Source organism: Pagrus pagrus, assembly GCF_965226575.1.
Source record: "Pagrus pagrus genome assembly, chromosome: 22".
Taxonomy (NCBI): Eukaryota; Metazoa; Chordata; class Actinopteri; order Spariformes; family Sparidae; genus Pagrus; species Pagrus pagrus.
In genome coordinates this window covers 9,147,803-9,162,703 of record NC_140204.1, presented here as the reverse complement: position 1 = coordinate 9,162,703, position 14,901 = coordinate 9,147,803, and the positions used below count along the sequence as shown (strand labels likewise).

Sequence of the window (14,901 nt, the reverse complement as noted above, 5' to 3'; positions counted from 1 at the left end):
TAGTAAATTCCTAATTAAACTCTAATTAACAGGAGACATCAACAATTACATTTTCTTTTCTTTTTTTTTTTTGAAGGGGCACAATGTTGTTTTGGAGAAGAAAATTCAAACGCAGAATTTTATTTTTACAATATTAATGAGGTAATAACACAAACTCAGAAATATTAATTTTTCCATAATTGAATAAATAAGTTAATAAGAAAGAACACTGTTTGAAGCTAGAAAGGTGGCAGGGTCCGCCACATATAAACAAAGTAAAACAGTAGGAAACTGTGTTGTCCTTTAAGGTCAGTTTGTTTATTCAGTTAGACTTTGTTTATTTAGTTTGTTTAGGCTTAAAAAAGTCAGCCAGTGAAGATCTTCCTCTGATTAAAGTTTCTTCCCCAAAACTACATAATGCCCCTTTAATCCAGAAATCTGTTCAGGCGAACACCCACATAAGTTTTCACCTCTTTAAAACCGAGTTAACACTCCTCCGTCCCGATAAAGAGATTTGATATTCAATGCTATGCAGTGTCATTTAGCGTGCAAAAAAAACCCAAAACGTTTGCGTGCCCTGCATTTTTAATCACTCGCAAGATCACACTGGATATTTGTCTGCATTTAACTTGCCGTTGTGTACTTTATCAACACACACCAGTTCCTCCACATTTCACATTTCAACATTTCTGACTGAAAACTCTGTGTCGGCTGCGAAAACAAAAGCCTCGATACGCTAAGATCCAAAACAAAAAGCTCTGTGTTTGTTCCCCCGTCGCAGTTAGATACAGAGGGGCCTTAAGCGACTGTTATTTCACACACATGCACGTTTTTGGAGATGAAGTGAGCGCGGTTCAGTCAGGCAGTTGGTGAAAGGCTTTTGTTTCAGAAATAGACTGTGTTACAGTGCCGCACATGCCAAATAGCCCTGCTGAGAATGATAGCAGAGAACTGAGTGATTGTTAAAAGACTGGAGTCACTTTGGCTCGATCTGGCACGTACCCACTCTCAAAGGCAAAGTTATCACATTAAAAACTGGCAGCGTTGCGAGGCAAAAGTTTTCAGAGGTTTAAGCCCTCAAGAAATTTCTAGGGTTGTTTACTTAGTTTGAAATTTTTCGGGGAAATATGATTATTTGTTTTCTTGGAGGAGAAGATTGACGGCATTTGCATTTTGGTCCGTTAAACAGGCCATACGGATAAAGTTGGGCACCTTTTGAAGTGAAGGGAAGTGATTTGATTAAAGCCATTCAACATTTTGAGAAATTTGCTTATATACTTTTTTTCCCCCCACAAAGATATCAAATTAAAGACAACAGACTGGTGTTAAAAACTAGAAAGATTTATCATTTTTACCTCGAAAATTAGTTCTGGCAGGAAAAACTTGTACAGGTACGAGACATCGTTTTGTTACTTGGCATGCAGAGAGGGTTCATCTAAGACCACGTGCGTCGCTCCTGCTTTGTGCAGTTTGAGATGTTACAATTGCCCCTCGTTAGGCTTTCATATCTCTTTTTGCTACGCTAAGCTAACCAGCTGCAGGCTGTAGCATCATATTAAGCATACGATAGGTGTCATAGTGGTATCAGTCTTCTCATCTAGCTGTAAATAAGCGTGTTTCCCAAAACTCTCATTGTTATTTTCCCATTTTTTTTACTCTACTCCACTTTTACAGTGTGAACCAAGATATGGCAGAAGCTCTGACACGAGTTGACGCCCTCGACTCAAACGAGGGGGAACTGAAACGACATTTTTGAATGAATTTTCGTGGAAACTCAAGCAGACGCTCTCGTCTTGCTCAGCTTGTGACTGACACAGCAGGCGGGGCACAACAGTGTGGGGGTGGGGGGGATCTGTCCCTCAAGTCTTGTCCACTTACATCACAGTCAGTCATCGCCATCACTGCAATGTCTCTCTCTATCGTCCTCTCATCTCGTCCGTGTGGTTGTGTGCGGCATGCTTCACATCTATGTCCTGTTTTCTCTGTCTCTCCTTCTCCCCCCCTTTTACTTCTTCTTCTCTCTGTGTTGGATGAGAAGGCAAGTCCTGGGGCGCCGGAGGATGACGGCAAGTTGTCGGTAGGTCCTGTCTGATTGACACTCTTCCTGTCTGCTTCCGTGTTTGTCCCCGTTTCTGTGTAGACGTAGTAGCGTAACTTGTGTCTCTCCCACCATACTGTGAACGAGACATGTACACTGTTATCTCCAACCCTCAGCCTCCCTGTGTGCAGAGAGTAGCTCCGTCTGTTCTCCGAAAAGCCTTTACGCTTTTGTGCGCGGCATGCAAAAGGCGATCGAGGAAGGAGCATGTGTTTAGAAAAGCCTACGACTCTTCTAATGCTTGTGTACTCCACCCGAGCGCTTGACTTTTCATGCAGATCGCAGAGGAAGAAGATAAAACAAAGCAGCAGACGGAGAATCTTCAGGTTCGCAGCGAGACGCCGCCTCTTACACAAGCCCTGCCAGTCCTCCCTTGCCTCCCGCTCACACCCATATGGGCCTGTGAATTAGCACCTGACACCTCCTGTGCCTACGCATCACCTGTGGGCAGCCAAAAAGGGGGACACTCTCTGAGCAGCTGCCGCCTGCGACGGTGCCTAATTTCCCACAGTTCTCGGGTTCAGCCTCGACTGCCGGAGTGACCTTGGCGAGGGTCGTTTTGGGAGAAAGAACTCAGACGCCACTTAAAGCGTGAATGCCTGTCTCAACCCGCTGGGCTGATATTATTAAGAAGCCGAGGCACTTTATGATAGTTTTACTGGGTTGCAGGTCCCGCTTAGGGGTTTTATGCAAAAGAGGATTAGGGAACCATATTCCACACAGCCTGGATTAGAAATGGCTCTAGTAAAGTGCTTACAATTGATAGACTGATGTTAATATCAGTATATATGCTTCATAAGAACCTGTTGTCGGACCAAAGTTGTATATATATAACATATCCTAGGTAGAAAGTGTCATCCCAGGCTGCAGGACGTTCGACTGACACCTTGTTTCTCCTCTCACAGGCCAGGCCTCGGCTTCAGAGGGGGGGCAGCTCCGCCTCCCTGCACAACAGCTTGATGAGGAACAGCATTTTCCAGCTGATGATTCACACGCTGGACCCTTTAAGTGAAGGTAAGACAATCTGTGCATAGAAACACAACTCCTCAGCACTTCTTCTGTCCACAATCGTCTCTTTTCTTGTCTTTTTCTTCTAAATCCTGTTTTCAGATGTCAGAAATGTGCGTTAAGACCTTTACTGCAAGAAAACTGCGGTGTATTATGAGAACATAAAAAGATGTTCACGCCCTGAGCTTGAGCTCACGTTCTTGGCTCACGGACAGCAGCACCGAGCAGCCGTATGGTTGTTTTTGGCAACATGTTGTGATTCAGTCCACGGTCCAAATAAAAAAATATCGGCGTTCATCCATACACAAGTGCCCCGCACTACATACATCTTCAAATCCGGCGCCTCCACAATAAACACTTAGAAATACTTCTTTCCTATACTGAATTGATCCCTTTTTTTAGAAAATCGTCTGTACGAGACAAGGTGAGCTCGGTGCTGTGTCAGAGCACAGCCGAGGTGGAAGATCATTTTCCTTTAATCCAAGATGAAGGCCTATTAGCTTAGCTAAAGGAAATGTAAAACGGCAGTGTCAGTGCTCGGCGCAGGGGATGAATATGTTAATACGCCGGGGGGAGGTGCAGTGTCATCCTATTCTCAACCCGAAGACGAAGGGAAGGGAAAAAAAAAAACGCATTAATGGGGAGCAAAGAGGAAACAGGGGTTTGGGGAGGGTTTGAAGAATTTGTCAGCAGAGTGTCTCCTTTTTAAGTCTTGTGAAAGGCCTTTGAATTGGATGTGGAGGCAGTATCTCAAGGCGTGATGAATCCTAATCCGTACCGGGAAAAAAACAAGGAGAGCGTTGAAAGTAATTCCTTTTTTATTCCCTTTTCAGTTTTTATAGGAAAAGGGATCGCATAGGGCGAGGTCAAAGAGCCATTTATAAGCATAAAACAATGGCCGGACTTAAAATTTTCCCCTCTGTGTGGACGTGATCGCATTAGCAGACGTCCGCTCCGTAGTGAGGAGGCATTTCGGCTTTCTCCTAAATGACTGCACATTCCTTGAAAGCCGAAACACGGAATGAGTCAGCTCAGAAAAGATTAATAAGCTGTGCCGAGACAGACCTTAAAGTGCCCATTAACATGCATCAACTCATTGAATCCAAGGCGTCCCGTCTCCCGTGTATTCATCTTTCCATCTGAGTGATTAAAATGTAAATCATAGCCTGCTGGGAAATGAAAGTCTGTACGGCCAGTCGTATATATACAAGAGAGGGTTATACAGTCTCAGCCCTGACGCTCCTTCTTGAGCCGTTTCTCATTCGGGGCATTTAACGTGCACTGATGGCGGTAGACTGACACATTTACTGCTTGTTTGCAGATTAACAGGCTGGATTGCACGCTCGAAAGTCAAAAGCCAATTGTTTTTGTTTGTGTTCAGGTCCAAATCGCTGCCAAGAATCTAAGAAATCACGTCAACATTCATTTACTGATATGTTGCTTCTTAAAAGTGGATTTAAGATGGTCAAACAGGCAAATAACAGAAAGTATGCGAGGATGTTATTCCAGATTTGACTGATGAGTCTTTTGGCAAGTGACCGACTGGAAATTAATGCACCGAAACAACGACTACAGTGTGACATGACTTGAGGATTGGATAAAGTGCCACAGAGAACAAAAGCAACACCTTGGGCTCCGGTTTGATTTGAATATATTACTTCCAAATTTCCATCTTAACACGTTGGAAGTTTTCACAGGCCCCGGCGAACATGTGACAATGATATCGGTCGGTACATATTAAAATCCACTCATCACACGCCTCGTTTGTCTGAGTGCGTTAAATAATATCATCGATCCATTACCGTAAGGGCCCCGAGTCTTCCGTGCACATTTACTGATATCATTAATGCAAAGGAGCATTTTGTTGGCGAGCTGGCAGCGTCGCGAGAGGCGAAAAGGTGCACTCATCAAAGACGGAGGCTGCGCTGCCTGTCCTTGTGTGCTCTCAGGCTTTAAGTGTAGCTCAGCGGGGCCGAGGGGGAGCTGGCAGGACTCCATCCATACATTTTTCATAGATATTTCTCAAAATAAAGTCGTCTGCACTTCCGTGCCGAAGGAAAAGTCTGAGGTTGTTTTGCTAGTGCTGGGAAAAGGTTACGTTTCTCTTGTTAGACTTTTAGAGTGGGGGTAGCTAGAGGTGTGTGTGTTTGTATATGTGTGTGTTTGTATGTGTACGTGTTTGTGTGTGAGGGTTTTTCATGGCTTTAAAATTGTGACTGCTCACTCCTGTATCGCTCCCGTCCCTCCTACAGTATTTGATCTGCATTGTGGCCGACCGAACAGATTTAAATTAAAGTATTACTCTGCTACATCATCTTTACACTTTGTCAAGATCAAGGCCAGGTTTCCTTCACGACAACATGAAGTCGTGGCAGGCTTTTAAGGAGAAACCTTGGTTAATGTTTGCAGGTGTCTGAGGGTTTTGTCTGTGCCCGTGTGGCTCTCTTAAAGGAAGAGTTCGACATTACGGGAAATGCATCTTTTTCGCTTTCTTGCTGAGAGATTGATGAGAAAAACTGACACCACTCTCATATTTATCTATTAAATATGAAGCCAGAGTTAGGTAGCGCTTAGCTTAGCTAAGCACAAGGCCTGGAAGCAAGGGGGAAACAGCAGACGCACACGCGTGGTGTCAATCTTATCTGGCTCTGGGCAAGAAAGCAAAAAGCTTCCCAAAATATCAAGTTATTTAACGTGCAAGTCTTTCTGTTACTCTACTAGCACAATATAATGGGCTGTTCTCATCTTGGGTACTACCTATCAATGATTTAATGTGGGCTATCGCACTAAATATCACCTGGATTTATCTTGTCTCTGTTTCTGTCTTCCTATCTCTCTTTCCTCTACTGTCCCCTCAGAATTTGCTGACTCTGGTGAGTTACTCCTCTAATTTCTGTATCCCCCCCTCCTCCAAAAAAAAAAAAAAAAAAAAAATCTGTTTGTTCTCATTCCAACAGCCCGGAGACAACTTTCTTGCCCGACGTGTCTCCTATACATTCCCCAAGTGCCGCTGTTACTGTATGTCAATTCTGTACTGTCCATCCCTGCAGACTCTCTTCTTCAAATATCTCATTCTCTTCTGTGGATGTATTCTCCCCGGAAACCCTCTGTAACCATTTCTGCATTGTTTTCCCCATTGTCCCTAATCCTCTCTCTCCTCTTATGACCTCCTTTTAGTCCTAGCTTTGTTTCGTCGCTCCATGTGAGACAGGCGGAAGGCCCAAAAGGAGATTTGATTTGGGTTTTTCCTGTCCGTCTTGTCCTCCAGCTCCTTGTATGTGAAGGTCCTTTACCCCGCAGACGTTTTTTAGCTAAGCATCCCAGAGGTGTCGGAGGAAGACGGAGCACGACGTCCTAGGTCTCTCGACGTGACAACGTTGTGCTTAGTTCATGATTTTGTGTATTGTGCAGACGGAGGAAAGCTGCCAGATGCTTTCTCAGTCCCCCGCACATGCCCCATGTCAGAGTTCAGAGTCAATAAGAGCTTGACAGAGCGATTAATGGCAGTGGACTAAAATTAGTTTCCCGCTACAGCCTTTTTACAATTAGCTGTTCCCACCAAACTATTATGGATTTAAGTATTCGCATGCTCTTTGAGAGATACAGTGTATTGAGCATCCAAATTATGTTCAAGAACAACAGCTCTCTTGTACTTGTTATCGTGAATGTGCTTCAGTTTAATAATAGACCTTTAATCCTGCATGTTTTTTTTTTTTTTTTTTCTTTTGGACAGAACGTCGTAACAGTCTGGTACAGTAAGTTCCAGGCACAAGTGCCCGCATCTCTTTTTTCCATCAGTGTGGAGCTACAAACAATATCACTTAGGAGTGGCATCAAATATTGAACTACAAAGAGAGATGGGGAGGGATAAGGGCAGAGTGGCTCTCACTCCGCTGCCCGAGCTCTCAGTGGATGGCTGAAACAAGCCTCCCAAAACAGCACTCAGAATTCAGGCTGCGTGCATGCCTTCGGCTCAAACCCTTCAATAAGATTTATCACCCCGAGATCTGAACTCCGGAGGTGAGTCCGTGCATATCCATAGCTGACGTTGACCTCACTATGGAGGAATATGGGCGCTCGCATGTAACCGCGGTCCATGTAGAAGTGGTAAGTCTATGAAATTCATACATTTGCAGCAGAAATCCTAACTAAATTGGAATTAACAATGCGGCCGTGTTTTCATCACTGCTCTGTGATGATGCAGTGCAGTACTAAAACTACGGCGGCACAGACCTCATCTGATGCTTGCGTGCAGATCATTATCTCACTGAGATGGACTGGAAAGATCGCTCACAATGCCGATGTGGCCTTGGACATCTTTGTTGATGTTAGGCCATTTTTATTGAGCAGACGTCGTACCAAAGTCCTCCACAGGCTGAGCACGGAGAGGACAAGGTCGTTTGGCTAACGCCAGTGTTGGCAGGACAGTACGCTTATTGGGTGAACTGGTGAGACAGAGGAGGACGTGTCGCACGGTTTGATTTGAAGGCGTCGATGCAGACGTGTAAGGAAATCAGCCGAAGGGCAGCAAATGAGGTTTATGTGTCGACATAGTTTTGTGAGGGTGTTATTCATACCCAAACTGGACTAAATGGATGTGCAAAAGAGCAAACGATAGTGGAAAAGGACATCTAAATGATGAATTATGAATTATTACTCTGCTATTACTTTCCACTGTTTGACCAGCCATTTAGTGTGAGAAGGAAATCCATTCAAACAGGCAACCCCCCTGCCAGCCCTACTGTCTGTGTGGTGACCCAGGGCCCCATTGATCACATGGTTCAATAATGCACTCACTGTAACTGACCTCCCACCCCTTGTGCAACGGAAATATATTTTCCATTAATGCAGATATATTACACTGACAGTCTGCAGTGGTTTGTTCTTTACGATTTTAGCAAAAACATGACAAAGCCTTTAACAACATCATGATCGTTCAGGCGTATGCTTGAAATGTTAGCACCTTCGTGTATATAGAGAAAATTCAGAAGTAATATACTCTTTTTGCAACGTAGTGAAACATCAGCGAACTACCTTTTCATATATTGTTAAAGTGCGGCAATTTATTTTTCATATTTACTTTTAATATTCAGAAAAATAGGTCATATGCAGGCATATTCATTGTTAAACGGTCAGTTTTGGTTGAGTTCAGGCCCCAAAATTACTTGGTTAGGTTAAGAATAAAGAGAACTCTGGTTAGATTTAGGCGCCATAACTAGACAACTAGGTAAGGTTTACAACTTGGCTAGGTTTAGTGACCCAGAACTACATGGTTAGGCCTAGAAAGAGATTATTTTGGTTTGGTTTAGGCACCATAACTAGACTACTATGTAAGGTTTAGGCACAAAAACGTCTATTTGGTTAAGTTTAGGTAAATATTTAGTGTTTAGTTTAAGCACAAACAAGTTTAGGTAACAAAAACTACTTGGTTAGGTTTAGAAAAAGCATTTTCGTTTGGTTTAGGCACCATAACTAGACTACTAGGTAAGGCTTAGGCACACAAACTACTCGGTTGGGTTCAGGCACAACAACTCCTGTTTGGTTAGGTTTAAAAAACTTTAACCTTGGTCAGGTTTAGGCACTATAATTAGGCTACTTGGTAAGGTATTAGAAAATAACCCTAACCCTAACCATGGTTTAAATAATTACATAATCACGTAAATGACATTACATGTGCTAGTAACAGTAAGCAAAGAACAAAGGATGAGGTTGTATATTTAAATGATCATAGGGACAACCCCTTAATTTTGTGTTGATAGATAGTCGTAACTCCAGTTTGTTATGTAACTGTGACCAGCCAACCACCACCTATCAACCCATCATCCCTCCAACACCACCACCAACACACACACACACACACACATGCACACACATGTCACACCCCCTCCCGTGCCCTCTGAGCTCACCCTGCGCTGGGTGGGTGAAAGAATCAATGTTAAAAGCCTTTTTGCTTCAGCACAGACTGTGAATTTCCCTGACACCCCAACCCCCAGCAGACAGAGCCGGCATACACAAACACACACACACAAACGCACACTCATACGCACGCTTTAGCACACAGCTCACCAGAGGTTTAGAGGTCACACCACAAGGACAAGAGGGCCCCTGGTAAACAACAACAAGCCTCCCTCTCTCTCTGGTTGCAGAGGGCAAACAGACAACTGTGCGGGCAAGTGATTGTGTGGCGGGTTAATTGCCCTCAGGCCGGCCTGAGTTAGAGGCAGGCCTTACAGTGATCGCCTAATCATATGGGATTGAGGCACTTGTCTGGGAGTGCAGCAGACGAGCAAGACACTCCGCAGCGGGATGTGTTTTCATCTCGTTAGATTGTGTTTTTCAGGGCTGCCAAGTCTCACATTTGGCATGAGAATCGCACCATAATCCTCTCACATGTGAGTGGAGTGGTCGCCCACTGTTGGGCAGAGTTGGATATTAGTGTGAGTGCATGTGGGTGTGGGTTATACAGTGCTGTACACCTACTACACCTTACAAAATCAGAAACCTGTGCTTGTGAAGGGACTTAATGGGTCAGTGTACCCGAATGACAAATAACACTACTTGACATTCGTTTAGCCAGAAAGTCTGTTGACTTAAATTATCACTTTTACAGATGAGGACTGGCAAACACGTCAGTGTAGAGTCACGTAAAAAAAAAAATCATCTACACCTTTCAAATATAGCTCTATGAAATATGACTTTTGAGCTTGACTTTTTAAGATACTCAAGTTCTTCATACCACATGTTTTGAACATTTGGTATGAAGGCAGTGTTTGTTGTTTGTTCCAAGCCCAGTGTGCATAATGCAACGATAAAACTCTCTTGGTACTCCATCATCAACATTATTCATCTTGATGAGCTGGTCTAATGGCAGATTGACACAGGAGAATGCAGGTAAACAGGAAGTTACCAAGAATTTTATCCCTTTTAGTTTTGATTCGCCATATTGCACAAACGTACGATTACTTTATAGAGCTAAGTGGAAAAATATACAGTATAAACATGTATATTTTTTGTAATTTGGGTGAGCCGGCCTTTTCGAGTCGGCCTGTATTTTGTACTTTACCTCTGTACAAATGAGAAAATACCATCAGTTTGGATTATTTCGCTGTAGACATCAGTACACTGCAGCACGATCATATTCCCAGCAGCTCTACTAGTATCTGGCCAAAAACTATTGATGGAGAAAATTGGACGGAGCCAGGCTAAACACCAAACAGCTCCCGAACTTCAAGCTTATGTCCGAGACAAAGTGCAGCGTGGGAGGCAGAGCCTCGTGGCCCGGGTGTCTTCTGTGCTGCTGCTTCACATTCAGGTTCGAATTCCCAGCTAATTCATCATGCAGATGTGCTGACCGTCTATTTGCTGTAGCACCAAGAACTGCTACAGTAAGGGAATCAAATTAATTGTTCGGGGTTCATTGTGGAAATAAAACGCTGAGTCATGAAGCCTTTGAATAAGCTTGCGTGCAGAGGAGAGGAGGACTCATCTTTTTGTTGCATGTTGACCCAGTAAATTCTCTTCTGACTTTCCTGCTCTCTTTGTTTTTAATATATCTTTGTCTGAACCTCTTATTATTTCTCTCAAGTCTATTGACTGCTCCCTCCCCCTTCCTAAATCTCGAATCTCCTCTCTAATAGCCCTCTAACCTGTGCCATTAGCAGGCCCCTTTATCAGATGAGTTACTGTAATACTTTAATGTATTTTATTTTGAAGTCCAGCCTTGCCGTTTTGTTTTGCACTTATGCAGTGATGACTCTGAGAGACTTCCTGTGTGTCGCTCCGTGTGCCCGTGTGAGTGTTTGTACAGTATGTGATGTAGACCCAGCGGACCTGTCTTGTTCTGTCATGTTCACTCTTTTCCTTTTCTCTGTGTGTTCGTTGCCTTACCCTTGTCTTTTGCTGTGATGTTGTAGAGCTTGGGACTTATGGGAAACTAAAATATTATCACTCAATGACTGAGGAAGGTAAGCCCGAAAGTTTTCACTTGATTCTTTGAGTCAGCTTCTCTCATCCGTCTTGTTTTTTTATCCCTCCATCTTGATCATGAAACGACACCTCCCCGACCCCCATTTTTTCGTTTGCTTGTGACATACAGTTCGCACAATTTTTTGGCTTTTCAGTTCGACAACCTCTCTGAGATTTCACTGACATAAGTGCAAATCATGGTGGACATGCCATTTTTCTTATTTACTTTTTATTGTCATTTTTATTTTTGGCTTATTTTCTTTTTTTTAATTTTTATTTCTTCTCACAAAATATGTACATACATATTGTGTGTTACTGTGTGTAGTGTTTCTATGGATTTTTATTAACAATATATTTAAAAAAAAAAAAACAATCTAGAAAAAGTGTTGCTTATATTTGATTCTGTCAGAAACCTTTTCTTCTACTTTGTCAAAGTATAAGACATGTATAATTATGCAGGCTGGTAAAAACACACAAATGCACAGCATACCATCCCATGCCCCACACTCAGAAAACACAAGGCACAAGAGTCTCCTTCTTTTCCTTTCTCTTTTCTTTGGCCCCGTTACCCATCTGCGTCGCTGAGAAATGCATCATCCATGCCTCAGAGCTCACTCGGAGGTTCCACTCGCACCAGCAGCGGGTGCAGACGCGTAAGGCGAACGTTGCTGAATCCCGCAAACCGGAGTGACTCATCCGCTGGGTGGTTTCGTAACGGCCAGGGCTGACAGGGGAAATAAGCGGCTGTGTAACATCATCCGGGGAAGGGCTGGTTATTCTTCTGTTCTGCAGTTGCTTCATCATTATGCAAATTGGGTGGTTCTGACAATGTGTGCACCTCAAACGGACCGCCCAGGAAACACGTTGTCCTCACTTCACGGACTGAATAGAGAAAGTTTTTAATTTTGAAGCTTTTGTGTAAACATATGAAATTTGCCTCTTGCTCACATTTATTCATGTCGGAGCTTTAAGGTTTCTTCTTTGAAAAAATATGAGAATATATTTTGTTGAGAATGAGTTAAAGGGGCTATATTTAAGGATTTTAGTTGAAATAATAGAAAAATGAAATAAAATTATCAACAGAACGTGAATAAATGACAGTTTTGACAGAATGAGCTGGTCCCCGAGCTCCGAGTCCAAACCGCTAGCTGCACGGCCCAATAGGGAAATTCAGTGTTATTAATCCACCTTTTAAATCGCATGTTTAAGCATATGTAATATACATTATTTATATTCATGGACAGACAGACAGATACCACACAGTAATTCTTCAAGCCATGGACTGTAAATGATCTACAATATGGTTTATTTATAGATATTGCATTTTCCACTCACATTTTCCAATCAAATTATCTAAAAACAGTGTGCAGTGTCTGCATTTAGGTTGAAAGTAGGTTATGTGACAGTTATGTTTTGTATAATCAGCTGAAAAGGGCATGAAAAGAAGGCGTCTGAAGCACCTGCCTTTCTAGATCTTTGCATAAATACTTTCCCAGCTTGTAATGACATATCATGCCAGAGTTTTCTTCTTGACATTTGAGAATTTCCTTAGAAAACCCACAGCAGCGAAGCCACACCCTGCTGCCTGTACAGGCCGACCCAAGCAGAGACAATGATCACGCACCCACATTTGTAGAAACAAGCACTGATAACAACCGCCCAAGGTGAGTGTTGTCAAGGCGGTGGAATGTGTGACGCCGTCTTGTGAAAATGTACAGTGTGAGCGTATGTGTGTGCATGTGTGTGTGTCTGAAAGGAAGAGAGGCGGGGAGGGGCGGTGCGTTGCCAAACAATGAAAAAGACAAAGTGAGAGAACGATGGTGTTTGCCAGCGACAGATGAGTGTGAAAAACAGGGTGGGGGGGGGGGCAATGTCGAGTGAGATAGAGGAGGAAGGCCGGCGGTGACTTGGGGTGGTTAATGATTTTCGCCAGAAGGTCACAGACAGTGTTGGCATGGTTGGGTGGAGTAGGTACCAACGCGTCACTGTGTCAAGCACTGACAAATCAGCCGTGCGCTCATAAAATGAAAGAGAAAAAAGATCGTTCGCATTGATTGCAACGGGCTGATTGGGAGTCGCATGCATGCAAAAACCTGACACGCACAGGAAGCCCGTGAAATTAGATATGGATACAGCAGCACGGAGGTTAATGATGCACGAGAGGTTTTACACCAAAAGAACATGACAGACGAGACAAAATATCTCACAACACAGTTTTGCTTCTGACTGCTGACTATGCCCAGCCTGCATAGCCGTCAAATATTAAAAACCTGATTTGTACAACATGGGAACATAAAAAGCTGCACTGCTTTTATGCATTTGTACTCATATATCTTCTGTATTGTTGTCTGTGTGTGTGTCGTCGGGGGATTTTTCAAACTGTGGGGATTTCGTTTGAAAGTCGTTGTTCCGCCTGCCGTCAACATTTGTGGGCAGGATCGCCTTGGTGGAGCCTTTATTTGTAATTTCAAGAGGGCGTGCTGCTTATGTAAGCCACAAGGTCATGTTGTTCAATTGATGACTGGCGTCAGATCAGTCCACTGCGTCACAGCATCGCACTCTCAGTACGAGTGGAGTTATTTAATCGATAAAATGTTATCAGCAAATAATTCTCTCGTCAGCATCAGTGATTTTTACATAGGTTGTTGATTAAATCCTCTAATTAGCAGATGTCTCTTACAGGCTACGTTTCTTGTGTTTCTCTGAGGATATCCACTCAGCTACTGTACCTAAAAACAAAGAAAGGGCCGTGATTACAATGAAATCAGCTCCTTCCTAAGACGATGTCTTTAATGTCTTTAACCTAATACATGTATTAACCTTAATACATCTGTTATTATGCCGTGATGCTGCTCAGCCTTTTCGTTTGCTTTTAGTTCCCTGCTGACATCTCTTGTGAGTTTCTGACCCGATATGAGAACTGAACGAGAACAGGAGTGGATCTGACCTCCAGAAGGCAGATCTCTTCACAAGAGATTCCCTCCCTGCTGCCTTTGCCTCCACCAAGGACCAGGACATTGCAGGATCATCAGTATATGATATGCTACGTCATATTGACCCTCGATGTTGTTGGAACGGCAGTTTTGTGTAAAGCCACCGCCCTGTGCGCACTGTGCTTCTGAAATGCGACCCGTCTGGGGTCAGAGGTGACGGCGAAGGAGCTCTTACTGGGATGAGGCCGAGAGGGTTTGAAGACGCTGCAGCTCTCCGTTCTACGTTTAACCGCTGTGGCCATTCTGTTGCAGGTAAATTTCGGGAGAAGGCGTCCATCCTTCACAAGATCGCTAAAAAGAAATGCCAAGTGGAGGACAGTGAGAAGGCCAATGGAGTGGCAAGCCGCTCAGGTAAAATGCTCTTTGACGTTCCTTAGATGTGACATTTAGGGTGAATATTGGTTGCTTTCTGTTGAGTTAGATGAGAAGATTGATACCACACACGTCTGTACGCTAAATATGAAGCTACCACCAGCAGCTGGTTAGCTTAGCTTAGCATTATAGCTGGAAAAAGGGGCAAACAGTTAGCCTGTTTCTAAGAAAAGGCATAAAATTAAGTCTAGGTTGACTCCAGTATGTCACTGTGCCTGGAAAAGAAATACCCCCGCACATAACACCCCGGTAAAACCACAATTAGCTTAGCTTAGCATCAAAACAACTAAATTTAAACTGTACGGATAAAACAAACAATATATAAGGAGTTAATAATGACCTTTAGAGGTGCTGTTAGGGAGATTTAACATTCTGATTTAAAGTTAGATGAGAGGACGGTTTTGGTAAATATGATGCTATCACAAGCAACTGGTTAGCTTAGCTTAGCATGAAGTTGGAAAAATGGGCAAAAAGTCAGCCTGGATC

At 43.4% G+C, this 14,901-nt stretch overlaps 1 protein-coding gene across 9 annotated transcripts in view; it reads left to right on the top strand.

Annotated features, from left to right (window-relative positions):
• LOC311251370 (solute carrier family 24 member 2) overlaps positions 1 to 14,901 on the top strand; it is a 42,615-nt gene that overhangs the window by 15,660 nt on the left and 12,054 nt on the right. For 3 of the 9 annotated variants that reach the window (XM_084343750.1, XM_084343749.1, XM_084343751.1), the window contains exons 3-7: positions 2,010 to 2,056; positions 2,983 to 3,091; positions 5,944 to 5,958; positions 10,999 to 11,049; positions 14,296 to 14,394. In XM_084343750.1, coding sequence (XP_084199876.1) covers positions 2,010 to 2,056; positions 2,983 to 3,091; positions 5,944 to 5,958; positions 10,999 to 11,049; positions 14,296 to 14,394 — 321 coding nt within the window. The remainder of the gene's footprint in view (positions 1 to 2,009; positions 2,057 to 2,982; positions 3,092 to 5,943; positions 5,959 to 10,998; positions 11,050 to 14,295; positions 14,395 to 14,901) is intronic. The other 6 variants (XM_084343753.1, XM_084343752.1, XM_084343754.1 and 3 more) reach the window with 6 other exon arrangements.